The sequence below is a fragment of the Nilaparvata lugens genome, chromosome 11, assembly GCF_014356525.2.
Source record: "Nilaparvata lugens isolate BPH chromosome 11, ASM1435652v1, whole genome shotgun sequence".
Lineage (NCBI taxonomy): Eukaryota > Metazoa > Arthropoda > Insecta > Hemiptera > Delphacidae > Nilaparvata > Nilaparvata lugens.
In genome coordinates, this window is record NC_052514.1 from 36220398 (window position 1) to 36235972 (window position 15575).

Genomic DNA, 15575 nt, shown 5'->3' on the forward strand with positions numbered 1-15575 from the left:
TGCTGTCCTTTTCTATCATACAACAAAACAAATAGCACTATCTCTCTCGCTTTGCAATGTTGCCAGTTTGACAGAATATTTTATTTTTACTTTTGACAGTGACTGTACAATTCATAAGGACGGCAAAATACCATACGAACAAAAATCTATGTTTGTGTAGCTATGGTGAGGTCCAAGTTATAATGGCAGTGTAGGATTGACAATACTGTTGCTGTCCTTTTCTATCATACAACAAAACAAATAGCACTATCTCTCTCGCTTTGCAATGTTGTAAGTTTGACAGAGTATTTTATTTTTACTTTTGACAGTGACTGTACAAAAGTAGACAAACAATTCTCAGCCGCCATTTTTTTTCTTCATTCTATCAAAATACTTGAGTACACAAGTCGTATAATTCATTAAAAATGTATTTTTGGAACAAATAATTTTTAGACATTACCGTATGAGAAACACAAATTAAAATACCTGAAATTACATTTTAAAAGTTGATAACTAACCATCCTAGACTTCATCCATGCTTTAGTTAGCCTATACGTAAAGGTTAGACCTACTCGTACCGGTATAAATAATACTGAAAGTTTTTTTTTAGAATTATTTCCATTGAAATTACTTATTTTAAAAACGATTTCTATTTTTCTATTATTTTAAAAAGAAATTGGAATAGAATAACTACCAAATAGCTTAATTTCTGTTCTTTTGAAATTCAGATTGTTGTATCACAGCTTTTTAAATTAGCCGCCATTTCAGGTTTGTATAAAAATAAAAATCTGATCTCAGTTATGAAAGCAAAGTTTTGAATCAAATTATGAAAAAAAAATTTTTTTATTAATTTGACATTAAATTGATTATTTTATCAAGGAAATGATAATTATTATTAGATCAAATTTAATGGGATGAATTGAGTAACAGCTGTGTACACTCAGTGGCAAAATGGAGAGACTTGGCAACGTTTTTCTCCTATCTTTCTTCACTGCCATTATAACGTGGACCTCACTATAGCCTATGTTTATGTTTTTGAAGGGACGGATTCAAGTATCCAAAGGTTCAAGGAACCTCTAAGGTTCAAGGAACCTCTCACGTCAACCGAAGTTTATTGTGTCCTAAGGGACACCTTATAGCTAGCCAAAGGCTCAACTCACACTTCCGCGACTCAGGTCGAGAAGAGACTCGACTCTAGTGGAGAGCATGTGCTTCCAAATGGTGACACTCAGACCAGTCGATTCTAGTCTCCGCGTCGTCACCATTTGAAAACTCATGCTCTCGACTAGAGTCGAGTCTCTTCTCGACCTGAGTCGCCTAAGTGTGAGTTGAGATTAAGAGTATAATCAGATTGGATACGTGTATGCGCATGTCAGATCATGTTTAACAAGAATGAACAGTTAGTATTACCATAGAGAAACAATCGCATAAGTAGATATCCCATGGTATAGGGCTTTTTTTCAATTAAAAAACTTTATTGTTTCTTCCAAAACCAATACATTCAAAAATTTCACTTGAACAGCAAAAATACAAGAAACCAATCACCTGCAAGGAAAATCCCGTGCGCAGGTGAGAGTTGCCAACATTACATTAACAAAAAATAATAAGAAATTCAATATCATAATATTAAATGAAAGAGATGAAGAAGTGAGAAGAAGGAGAAAGTGAAAGAGAAAGAAAAAGAAAGAGATGTAAGAGTGCCAGCAAAACATACCTTGATAGAGAAAGATAATATGATTTAATCAAAAATTTTATCCTCTATTCTAGTGGTTATTATCCATTCAATAGATCTTCTTTTGAACAATTTATCGGATCTACCATTGATATGTTCAATGAGGTAATCTGGAATGTTGTTAATCAATCTATTTGCTATGTAAAAGTATTGTCTTCTGCAAACATTGAGATCCATTCTTATGTTTTCAAATCTTTTTCTGGAAGGACGCAAATTGAGATTTGTATCACGGAAAAGAAAAAGGTGTCTATTATTTTTAATGAAAATTATTAGGTTTTTGATAATTATTATTAGATAAAATTTAATGGGATGAATTGAGTGACAGCTTTGTCGAAACTTTCACTGTTATCTCAAGCCGATAGCCCACGTAGTTCTTTCCCGTGAAGCTATGTGACGCTGGTAGTCTCTCATACTGTGCCGGTCATACACTCTCACTCCAACAAAACAGTAAAAATCTACAATAATCGACAGTAGTCGGCTTGAGATAACAGTAAAAGTTGCGACATAAACGCTCTATACCATGGGTTATCTACTTACGCTATTGTTTATCTATGGTATTACTTCGAATATACCGTTATCAGCTACCTTCTATAGGAGGCAGTGACAAGGCAGGGAATCGGCATGCATGAGCTGAGAAAGAAAATCTGGAAAGAGTTATTGAAACACGTTGTGTCTTGCATGTTCACACTGAACGCAACCAGCAAGTGCACGCGTTCAGTGTGAATGTTCCTATAATTGTTCTTTCCAGATTTTGCTTCTCATCTGCACGTTGGTCATGCATGACCACGCGAGTACTTGCACGTATACGCACGCATCCAATATCCTAAAAGAAGGCTTGAGTCCTCCAGTCTCATTGATCATAATCAGGAACAGCAATGTAACTAGTAGTTCTGTGATTAGTAGACCTCGTGCAGTTATAAACCACAGCCTCCTCTTATACTGCCCATCAGAGTAGATCTTGTCTGTATGTCGTGTCGGCGAGATATCAATATGTAAACGGCTTATGACCTTTGGGGTAGGTGTATCAAAAATGCTAACATTGAAAACTAATCTCCTCTAAGACTTACTGGCAACAGGTCAGCCCGAGTTGAAAGCAGAGAAAGGTCGAGAGAAAACACTATGTTACTTTCAGTTATTAATTGCATGCGTCATTGCATGCAATTTATAGTCCACACGACAGTTGATTTTTTTTACTTTCCTTGCCCTATTACCATAGGTAAGGAAAGTATTGCTTTCCGAAAAAAAATTAAGGTACCCCAATTTCTAAACTTCTATACGTTTCTATGTCCCCTGAGTCCAAAAAGTGGTTTATATATATATATATATATATATATATATATATATATATATATATATATATGTGTGTATGTGTGTGTGTGTGTGTGTGTGTGTGTATGAGTGTATGTGCGTCTGTGTACACGATATCTCATCTCCCAATTAACGGAATGACTTGAAATTTGGAATATAAGGTCCTTACAATATAAGGATCCAACACGAACAATTTCGATCAAATTCGATTCAAGATGGCGCCTAAAATGGCGAAAATTTAGTCAAAAACAGGGTTATCGCGATTTTCTCGAAAACGGCTCCAACGATTTTGATTAAATTCATACCTGAAATAGTCATCGATAAGTTCTATCAACTGCCACAAGTCCCATATCTTTATAAATTTCAGGAGCTCCGCCCCATCTATGCAAAGTTTGATTTTAGATTCTCAATTATCAGGCTGCAGATACAATTTAAACAAAAAATTTTGAGTGGAAAAAATTGAGCATGAAAATCTCTACAATTAATGTTCAGTAACATCATTTTCACCTAAAATTAAAAATAAGCTCGAAATTCGAGAAAATGTGATTATCCCATTGCAAACTGTTGGCAACTGTTGATTCTATTAAATGATTCACTATGAAGAGATAGCAGACCTCGTGTGTCTCCAGCGTTATTGCCCTGTCACCAGCTGGCTCAGATCTTTGAATAGTAAACTACTATGCGCGGGAACACTAGCGTCAGGTGAATCAATTTTCATAACGGCAAGGAAAGTTGTGTGAGTGCGCCACACCAGATTTTTACTCTAATATTGGCGTATGAAGGAGGCTCCTTTTTCCTTTCATATTATTCTTGAAATGCAAAATTTCCAAAAACCTTGTATATACGTTGACGCACAATTAAAAAAGGTACATACCTGTCAAATTTCATGAAAATCTATTACCGCGTTTCGCCGTAAATGCGCAACATATAAACATATAAACATTCAAACATTTAAACATTAAGAGAAATGCCAAACCGTCGACTTGAATCTCATTCCTTACTTCGCTCGGTCAATTATTGATGTTTAAGAAACGTTGTCCTGTTACAATGTTGTATTTTTTATGAGTAGTCACTTGTAGGGTGTGATCACATTGAATGCGTACATTTGCAAGTGGACGTCTAATCATGCATGAGCCTAGAAAAAATCTGGAAATATCCATTGAAACAAGTTGTGACTTGCATGTACCTGCTCACACTAAACGCACCAGCAAGTGCACGCGTTCAGTGTGAGTGTTCCTATTGCTCTTTCCAAATTTTGTTTCTCATCTGCGCGCTTGGTCATGCATGACCACGCGAGCACTTGCATATATACGCATACCCTGAGTTCGGCTCCCATAATAACTTAACATAATTAATCATTCAATTAGTGGTTTGAATAAGCTCTTTTTCTTTCTATTGACATGTTTGTTGTACCTAGTTGTTCGAACTCACTGCCAGCGCACAAGTTTTCTTTGCCGGTAGTGCCATTTTGTAATTTAGAATATTTATTTTATCAATCTGTATTATTTTATGGCAAATAAATGAATTTGATTTATAAATTCATTTGATTGTCGTGATTGGAATAATTTTAGCTTGTTTTTTCGTTTTCAGACATCAGTATTCACCCGATTAGGAGACAGGGTGGAGAGCACATCCCAGCAGAAAGTGGTGATCCAGCAAAAAGTCACCATGAAATCATTGAATCCAGTCGAGCCTCAGAAACCTCACAGTTCCAACGCCTCAACGTCATTGCCCTATGTTGGAATACTCAAGCATAAGAGGCCAGCATCCACGCCTATTGTGTCCAGTGCTACGAAAAGTGAGTAGAAAATTACTACATCATTTAATCATGTTGTAGAGTCTGCTTCAATCATGTAAAAAAATAATCAAATCGTATCATAAATTTTGAAACACTCAGAAAATTGTCCATAAATTGATTTACAGGCAAGTATCGTCCTATTATACTAAAATCCAATCACTTTTAGGGCCGGTTTCCAAGCTCGGGATTTAGTTGAGTTCTAGACTTTGAACAGCTAGAGTCAGAAAATTAGTTTTCGCCCCACTTGGATGTAATGAGCTGGTTTTCGTGCGTCATATGGAGGCCGAAAATGACTGTTTTCTGACCAGGCCGGTAAAAGTTTTACGGCCCTAGGGCTGTAAAATAACCTTGAAGTCAGCTGATTCTGATTTGATGTGAACGTGTTTACAAAATGTTTTATGAAACGGAATCAGTTTATGCTTCTAGAGTTGAATAAGTATTCTGCAATAAGATAATATCATTTTATTTGGATGAATAGATTTATATATTATAAACTATTCAAATTCGATTTTCAGAGTAGGATAGAACTTCTAACCTAAACTTCCGAAGTCAACGACAACAAGCATTGTTGACGTTGACATTCAGATTGGCCAAATTTCAGTGCTAAAACAGCTGATCAAAAAATTTTTCATTATTTGTGTTTATTATTCAAGAATCAAAACATTTATAATAAAATCATCTTATTGTCAATTGGAAGAATAAAAAGTATAAACTCAACCTCTTACATAATTGAACATAATCTTTTAGGTTATTTAGACAAATCAGAATAAAAAATAAAAATACTTGGACAATTTCCTGATATTCAGATTACCTCAGATTTGCTAGAGCTATGACCTTCCTTTGCTTTCGGAAGTGCCTAATAAACAATAAATTATTCTCATATTTATATTGTTTATTTATCTGTGTGGCGAAAAATAACGTTCTCACCATGGGCAAAAATGTGTTTCTGGCTCTCAATCTTTTCTAGTCCTCGGCCTACGGCCTCGGACTTGAAAACCGATTTCGAGCCAGAAAAGTCTCATTTTCGGCCCTAGGTGCGAAATATATTATTTCCGAAACACGGCGTAGTCGTGGTTTCTATGATATTCTTTATTTTCTCATTTCTATAATAATTGGAAACGTTTCTACTTGACGAAATAAAACATTCCTAAATAATTCAAAATAGCTGAAGCTTTTCAGCTTCTTCATTTTATTTTGTGTTCAATTTTCTAGTTTTTCGGAATGTAATTTAAGTGTGGACTGTGACTAAGCTCCGTTTTGGAAAGTCAATTTTCTGACTCCAACTGTTTAAAGTCTAGAAATTAGCTAAATCCCGAGCTCGGAAACCGGCCTTGATATAATATAGTAGTTGTTTTCCTCTTCTAATTTTTCTCTCTTAAGATTTGTTATAGATCAGTGAACACAATTTAAGCAATCTATAAAATAGAATTATAGTACCTACCCTTTAAAACATTAAAAAACAAGAATACCAATTGTAACGTAACTACTAGTTTCGGTGATCACACTATCGACAGGTTATAAAAATAACCTATAATTATTCAAATTTTTCAAATTCAAATTTATCCCACAAAAACGTACACAATACAAAATCAAAATACAAGTTCTCAAAAGCAAAATAACGTAGTTATTATACATATTACACTGTATTATTTATTTTACATAGTGGATTTCTACTGGCAAAAGTATAACTTGTCCGCCAGTAGGAGTAGCAATAATTACATTATAACAAAAGTAAAAGAAAATACATTATATTTTATAAATACAAGATAGTAGCCCTGAATTCATACATTTTAAAAATCTATGCAATCTAGTTTAATATTTTGTCCATCCAGTTATGATTCTATTTCCATTTGTGAATTCTCTTCATTCAATTGAAGTGAATTTTCTTTTTCAATTGATGTGTATTTTCTATCATTGAAGTGTTATTATTATTATTATTATTATTATTATTATTATTATTATTATATTATTATTATTATTATTATTATTATTATTGTTATTATTCATTATTATTTATTCGTCGAATTTACCACCTACGGTAGGGGTATTTGGATATGTCGATAATATGTATTCAAATCAAGTCATATTTTAATTATTATAGATAGCAAAATTACATAAAAATATGTACATAGTAATACTGAGCAGCCTAACTCATCTCGTAATGTGCTTCAAATTCATCAATGGTGTATGCATAAATGCACAAAAGCTGCTCCTTCATCAATACTCTGAATTTACGTCCTGTATTTTCTCTTATGTTAGCTAGTAATTTATTGTACAGTCGAATCCCAGCACTCTTTACTCCTCTCTCATACATGGTGGTCCTGTGTGCATCATCTCGCAACTCTTCCCTATGCCTTGTTCTATAATTGTGGAAATGTGCGCCAGTTCTGAATTTATTCTTGTTCCTCTCTATGAAACATACGGTCTCTAGGATGTACAAGCTTGGAAGAGGGAAAATTTTCATCTCTTTAAAGTATGGTCTGCAGCATGAACGTATAGATTCTCCAACAATCACTCGTATCGCCCACTTCTGCATACGGAATATGTCTATCACTTGACTCGAGTTCCCCCAAAATACCGGGTGATTACAAATGAAATAGACAACTTCAATAGCCTGTACAAAATTAAACTGGTGTATTTCAACATAGTAAGTGATATAGGTTTGTAGGGAATTTCTTAAAGTTTATGTTGGTAGAACTGTTGCTGGCTATTGTTGGCTGCTCCGTGTTACAACAGCCAGTTTAGTTTAGCAATATGACCGCTACTCAAGTGGAGAAAGCTTATTGTGTTCTTGAATTAGCCAAAACAAACTCTGTTACTGTTGTGCAGCGTCATTTCAGAACAAAATACGGTAAACCACCACCAACAAGGCAATCAATTTATGACTGGTATGAACGTTTTGAAAGCAGTGGATGTGTGTGTAAGAAGAAGAGTACTGGAAGACCTTCTGTTACAGAAGAAAAAATTGATAGTGTTCGTGATGTTTTTGTACGAAGTCCAGGAAAATCGACTAGATCAGCGAGTTTAGAATTGCAAATTCCTCAACCTACTGTGTGGAAAATTCTGCGGAAACGTTTGAAAATGACACCTTATAAATTGCAGTTAGTACAAAGTTTAAATGACAATGATAAAGTTGTACGTAAAAATTTTTGTCAAGAGATGCAACATTGTCTTGAAAATGACGACACATTGTTTAATCGCCTAATTTTCAGTGATGAATGCACTTTTCACATTAGTGGAAAAGTTAACAGACATAATGTACGAGTATGGGGAACAGAAAACCCAAGAGAGACTGTACAGCATATACGCGATTCTCCTAAAGTGAACGTGTTTTGCGCTTTATCTTGTGAAAAGGTTTACGGGCCTTTCTTCTTCCAAGAACCATCAGTAACCGGAAGAATTTATCTGGACATGTTAACCGAATGGTTAATGCCTCAACTCCATGAAGATAGTTGTAACTTCATTTTTGTACAAGATGGAGCTCCGCCTCACTGGTACTCAGACGTCAGAGGGTATCTGGATGAACATCTTCCTAGACGATGGATCGGCCGTGCAAGTGAGGAAAACGTTGTGTTTCAGCCGTGGCCACCTCGTAGTCCGGACCTAACGCCCTGCGACTTTTTCTTGTGGGGCTATGTAAAAGACAGAGTTTTCGTACCACCGCTTCCTGTTGATATCGATGATCTTAAACAACGAATCACAAATGCTCTTGCTACAGTTAACCGTGAGATGCTTAGTCGATGTGGTCAGAATTTGACTACCGTGTTGATATCTGTCGTGTTGCAAATGGTGCACACATTGAACATCTGTAAATTTTCAATAAAAACTTCAAGAATTCTTCTATGTAATCATGTAAGTAATGATCTAAACTTTTAAATAATAAATTCTCTACAAGCTATTCAAACTGTCTATTTCATTTGTAATCACCCGGTATGATACCATAGGTCAGAGAGAATGAAACACTGCGAAATACACGTATTTCAAAGTTTTTGTATCCAACAATTCTTTGAAGTTTCTAAGTATGAATATTACAGAGCTCAACTTACTCTTTAAATATTCCAAATGAGGTCTTCAAAAAATTTCTGAATCCAATACCACTCCTAGAACGTTTATATTGGCTACAGATTCTACATTTCGGTCGTATTCTACTTCCAAAGTTGTCCCTCTAGCTGTTCTGAAAGGTATTTGCTCTGTTTTTTCGCGATTCAGTTTGAGCATATTAGCGGTTAACCATTTATCCAGTTTAACAAAAACGTTTTTGAGCTCAGACTCCAATTTTTGTTGACTGCTACACTTCAATAAGAAGCTCACGTCATCAGCATACAATACAGAATGCGCAGGTTCCAGGTGTGAAGGTAAATCGTTGATGTACAAGAGAAACAGCAATGGCCCAAGAACCGAGCCTTGCGGTACCCCACTCCTTGTCCTCTTCCATTCAGAATTATAAACGAATGGAGATGACTGAATCTCCACCCGCTGATATCTTCTGTCAGTTAGTTATGACTCAAACCATCTGAGAACCGCGCCCCTGAATCCATACAGCTGCAGCTGTTCTTATTTGCAACTGAAGGATAATTTTTGACTCATTCAATGTTTTATCATCTGCAGTCCTTACTTTTCTCATGCGGTTTCAACTATGTAGCAATGAATATTGCATTTTTGAAATTTGATATTAACGATTTTTGTTTAATTTTGCAGAAATTTCGACTATGAGGGCCGATGAGGAACAGAAGAGACCAACTGAACGACCAATCAACGAGAGAATCAGCTCAAGAAAGCCTAATGAATGTAAGCTTATTTATCATTATATTTCCTAGGCTATTTATGTATTCGACAAATGTTATCTGCAACATAAACATCTGTCTATAGTGAGGTTCACGTTATAATTGCAGTGGAGAAAGATAGGAGAACAATGTTGCCGATCCTCTGTCTTGTCAATGCCTTCTGTAGACTGTAGCTCATACAGGTTTATTGATGTAATATTAACTGTGCATTCTCGTTCTAAATAAGCGCTAAATTTGCAAGTATAGACACCGTTTGTGTTTGGTCGTCTACTCTGTTCTCTATCATTCTAAGAATTGAGTTTTAGGTTAGTTGAGTTCTGAATTTTGAGATAATAGCGTAAAAATGTAATCTCGATAATAATCTTCAGCATAATCTTATAATCTCAATAGCCTTCTTATAATTGTCTACACTCTCATCTTCCTAAATGCCTATTTCGTATTCTGTGATGGCTATCTTTATATCTGATAGGTATCTTTTGTAGGAATAATTGTGAAATGTATCATGGTTGAATCTAAAGATAGTTTTATAGTTCTCAACTATTCGTTGTGATTGTGATCGTATCCGGTATACGAATTAGTTGAGCCATTTTACCTTTTTTGAAGCATTTTTGCTTCAAAAGTTGAGCAAATTCTTTAGTTTATTCATACAATTTTGAGTATAAGCTTTTACTTTTGAGCAAATGCTCAAACTATTTTTTTATGAGCATGAGCAAAAGGTTTTGCTCACGTTTATTCATCGAAAATGAAGCATATGCTCCATATTATAGAAGTATAAGCAAATGCTCAACTTTATTCATATGGCACATTGTCGTCTCATCCTGAGACCATGTCGTCTAGTCGATCGTCTAGGACTAGTAACAACTGCTGTTCTGACTCGGTCTACATTTTCCGGAGTACGAACTCCGTACAGTATGTTTCCTGTTTCTTATTGTTATGGTATCATAATTGATTATTTCATTTAAAAATGTTATATTTATAACGTTTTTCTCTTTTTTCCAGTTAAAGTGCAGAAGCTGAATGTAAAGGATAGGCTGGGTTCAGTCAGTCAAGTTAACGAGAAACCAATACAAGTTAAGGTAAATATATAACATTGATTTTGGTCAATTTTAGGTGCTCCAAACCACAAAGAATTGTATTTGTAACCTTATTTATGAGGGCCTATTGTTTTGTTCACCTTTATTTTGATCGATTACCATTGTGTGCTGTAAAATAGAGTATTTGCCAGAATTTACTTAATTGAAAGAACCCTATTAAAAGACAAGGGTGTGATCAGACAAACTAATTAAAGGAAAAACTTTCAAGGGTGTGACCACTTTGAATGCGTATATGTACATGACCAAGCGTGCAGACGAGGAACAATATCTGGAAAGAGCAATAGGTACACTCACACTGGACGCGTGAACTTGCTGGTTGCAGCTACATGCAAGTCACAACGTGTTTCAATGACACTATCCAGATTTTGTTTTCGGCTCATGCATGATCTGACGTGCACTTGCACATATAGACTCAACCAATGTGATCACACCCTAAGACAACTGAAAGTCAGTTGGATAAATAAAACAAATATTTCAAGATTTAGACCCGGTTGCACAAAAGCCGGTTAAATTTTAATCGTGATTGAGTAACTCCACGAGAACCAATCAGAGAAGGCGTTTTTGAAAAAACGGCATCTCTGATTGGTACTCGTGGAATTAATCACGGTTAACATTTAACCGGCTTTTGTGCAACAGGCACTTGGACTTTTATGAAGATTGTCCTTATCAACCGAATATCACAACAATTATTGTATTATCATCAGAGTTGATGAAATTAGGTGGTTCTAATCTTAATGAATACTAATAAATACTGTATTTTGAATTTTTTGAAATTCAGAGTTGATGAAATTGGGTAGTTTTAATCTTAGTAAATTCTGTATTTTGATTTTCTTTATTGATAATATATTACGATACCTGAATCCTGTTGTATTATATTTGATGCTATGTGATCTACGTTTACGGAATAGGTTCTTCCTTCAGTTGTGATTTTACATGGTGAACATTTTCTACTTTCAGAAAATATTTTCATAGTCAGATAAATATTGGTATAATTGTTTACTGTGTTACATTGTGTACGTTCTGCGTACAGTAAATTGTTCCAGTTCCAATCGTAAATTGTTCAATCACGTGACTAGTGCAAAATGTTCCCATGGAACGCCATTTCAAAATCGTTGGTTCAAGCTTTTGGCGCGCGCGTATAAAGTTGATATACACCAAAATGTGTCGTTTACTAACTGTGTGAATGAAGAAAGGCTGTTCTACAAACTTACCGTCTAGAAAAATGTGCAATTCTTTCATTCCATTACTCTCAAATTTTCTATAGAGAAAAATTCATTTAACGAATAGTTATCAAACATAATTTTGTTGGCTATGTATTCTATGGCTATGCTATGGTAAACAAGCTATTTGCGCATGCGCAGAGAAGCAAGCAGACTACAAAATTTAATTGACCAATGAGAGCTCGGATAGTTGGAACTGTAACAATTTACCAGACTTCGACTGTGGGGCAGGAACTTGGAACTGGAACTGGTTTCTGGTACAGAATTTGTCAAAATTCTTTCCATGGGACACGGAACTTTTTACCTGGTAAATTGTGTATCGGACAATTTACCACATTCTATGTACACATAACGGGCTCATTCAAAATTCTGTTATCAACTGACAAATTTGTCAGATTTCGTTATTAGAGCACCCATATGGGTTGGTCAAACTTTTTTTAATAGTAGCGCTCATCGAATTTCCATCTAGCTTACCCTGTTGTCAATAATTATTTGCAGTAGCAGAATTCTTCGGAATGCTTACCCTTACACCAAACTGACAATCTCTGGATAGCAGCGCTCATTGTATTTTGGGAGGTACCGGGTTCGATTCCCGGGCTGGCAAATAATTTTTGGATAGTAGTTCTCATCGAATTTCCATCTAGCTGTTAACCCTGTTGTCAATGTATGCAGTAGCAGAAGTCTTCGGGGTGATTTACAGCATTTATTTAGGATTTTCGTTTAATAATAATTATAATTGAAAGAACCTTATTAAAGGACAAGGGTGTGATCGGACAAACTAATTAAAGGAAAAACTTATAAGGGTGTGACCACTTTGAATGCGAATATGTGCAAGTGCACGTTTGTTTATGCATGACCAAGCATGCAGATAAGAATCAAAATCTGGAAAGAGCAATAGGAACATTCACACTGAACGCGTGCACTTGCTGGTTGCGTTCAGTGTGAGCAGCTACATGCAAGTCACAACGTGTTTTCATGGCACTTTCCAGATTTTGTTTTTCGGCTCATGCATGATCTGACGTGCACATAGACTCATCCAATGTGATCGCACCCTAAGGTGGGTTGTCCACTAGAACCGTTTACGTCCGAACTAGCATCGGCCGAAAACTACCGAACGATCCCTCGACAAAGAAAGTAATAGATGCTCGTCCATTGCAACAGGTTCCTACGGCCGTGCACAGCCGTCTCCGGCCGATCAATTTTTCGATCCGAATTGAATGGGATTTTCCTGCTCTATCCGGCCAAAATAACTAGTAGAGCTGAGACAACAAAGTGTTCCTAACCTAAAATTGTTTTAAATTTTTTTTTTGTTTTTGTTTTTTGAAGTTGTTCTGTTTTATGAAGTTTTAACTATGGACAATGAAAAGTTGATAAGTTCAGTTCAAGAGCATGTTCCATTGTGGGATATGAGAGACAAAAGATATCATCGTCGTGATGCTCAAAGGAATCTGGGGTCAAAGATTGCTGAACAAATTGGATCTGAAAGTAAGATTATTGTAATGAATAACTAATTTAGTGGATATTTGTTTATTCAATTTTCAAAATCTCAATAAATTATAATAATTGTTTATGATAAATTTTGGTGACTATGATAGTAGTTAATTCAATAATTTGCAACCAGCAAATTAACGCCCGGCAGATTTGTCAGCAGATTCTGAATATATTCGTTACCCTTAGGGTAACCGTCCACTGGAACCGTATTCAACCGATCCGTTCGACCGTTGGATCGGCCGAATATGGTCGTCCATTGGGACCGTTTACGTCAGTTCAGTAGTTGACTGGTTGCAAATTATTGAATTGACTACTATCATGAACAATGATTATAATTTATCAAGATTTTGAAAATTGAATAAAGTAATACCCACTAAATTAGTTATTCATTACAATAATCTTACCTTCAGATCCTATTTGTTCAGCAATCTTTGTCCACAGATTCCTTTGAACATCACGACGATGATATCTTTTGTCTCGCATATCCTGCAATGGAACATGCTCCTGAACTGAACTTATCAACTTTTCATCGTCCATAGTTGAAACTTTGTAAAACAGAACAACTTAAAAAAAAGAAAAACGAACAATACTTTGAAACAATTCAAGGTTAGGAACACTTGTGTCAGCTCGACTAGTTAGTTTGGCCGGATAGAGCCGGAAACTCCCATTCAATTCGGATCGAAAAATTGATCGGCCGGAGACGGCCGTGCACGGCTGTAGGAACCTGTTGCAATGGACGAACATCTATTCCTTTCTTTGATGGGGGATCGTTCGGTAGTTTTCGGCCGATGCTAGTTGGGTCAAAAATGGTTCTAGTGGACGGCCCACCTGTAGCAACTGAAAGTCAGTTCAGTTGGATCAATAAAACAAAAATTTGAAGATTTAGATTTATATTAATAGGCTATTCATTATCAACCGAATATCACAACAATTTTAATATCATCAGATTTGATGAAATTGTGTAATTTCTATCTCAATAAATACTGTATTGCGATTTTAAATGTTTTTGGATTGATAACATATTATTTATATCTGAATACTACTGTTGTATTAGGCTTAGGCTATATTTGATGCTATGTGATCTACGTTTACGGAATAGGTTCTTCCTTCAGTTGTGATTTTACATGGTGAACATTTTCTACGTACAGAAAATATTTCATTGTCAGATTAATTGGTATATAATCGTTTTCTGTGTTACATTCAAAATTCTGTTATCAACTACTGACAAATTTGTCAGATTTCTTTATTAGAGCACCCATATGGGTTGGTTAAACTTTTTTGAATAAATGTTTGTCCCTTGAGTTCTTCCAAAGACCTTAAAGAGATATAGACCTACAATGCCTAAGCCTTCCTAATGATAGCTCTTGAAATTGAAGGCCGTCATTGGGGTATTTTAGCACGAGATATTATATCTATATATTTGTAATATTATAGATTACAAAGGCATTGGTATGTAATAATCTTATAGATTGCCCCTTCAATGGCCGATTTCAATTCCAAGTACGACACTAGCGCTGCATGTGAGTATATGCATCTTTAAGGTCTTTGAGCTCTTCGACTCTTCAATATGTTTGTGAAATGTTTCAATCAGTTTTGAGTAACTTTCAATACATTTTTTCTATGTTTGTTACAGACACTATGGTCAGTAAACCCTTCAACAAATTAATATGTTCCAATCTCCTTTGAGCAACTTTTATTACAATTTATTTCCCTATGTTTGTTTCAGACTCTAGGCTCAACCACTCCTAGGATACCAATAGTTTACAATTCAGAAGTATCATCGTCTAAGAAGGTATCCTTCGGACCTGTTCAGAAGAAAGAGTTCCATTCTATGGCCTTGAGAACGGGCAGATTTAACAATAGCTGGGGCAACTCGTAATATTAAAAATTATCTACTTCATGAAATCGTGTACTTTCAATTATCATCAGCGAAGTAACCGCAGAACTGATGTTTGTATAAAGTTCAAACAAATTGACAAACAATCAATGTTTGTCCGCAGTAAAGTATGTTTGATGTCAGATAATTATTGACAAACAAGTTGATGAGTCAATTTTGCTGTTAAAAAGAACGACTAGCAGTCTGATTTTTCCCAATAAATGATGATTATTCACTTAGGGCCGTTTAAATATAAGTTTGTATCTAATAGTAATATAGCATTTTTTGAATAA

General features: G+C 35.3%; 1 protein-coding gene across 1 annotated transcript in view; it reads left to right on the forward strand.

Moving 5' to 3' along the window:
• Positions 1-15575, forward strand: part of LOC111049212 (uncharacterized protein C19orf47) — a 28238-nt gene extending 12663 nt beyond the window's left edge. The window contains exons 7-10 of the mRNA XM_039438344.1: positions 4610-4817; positions 9516-9605; positions 10601-10677; positions 15133-15575. Of these exons, the coding sequence (XP_039294278.1) occupies positions 4610-4817; positions 9516-9605; positions 10601-10677; positions 15133-15285 (528 nt within the window). The 3' untranslated portion in view covers positions 15286-15575. The remainder of the gene's footprint in view (positions 1-4609; positions 4818-9515; positions 9606-10600; positions 10678-15132) is intronic.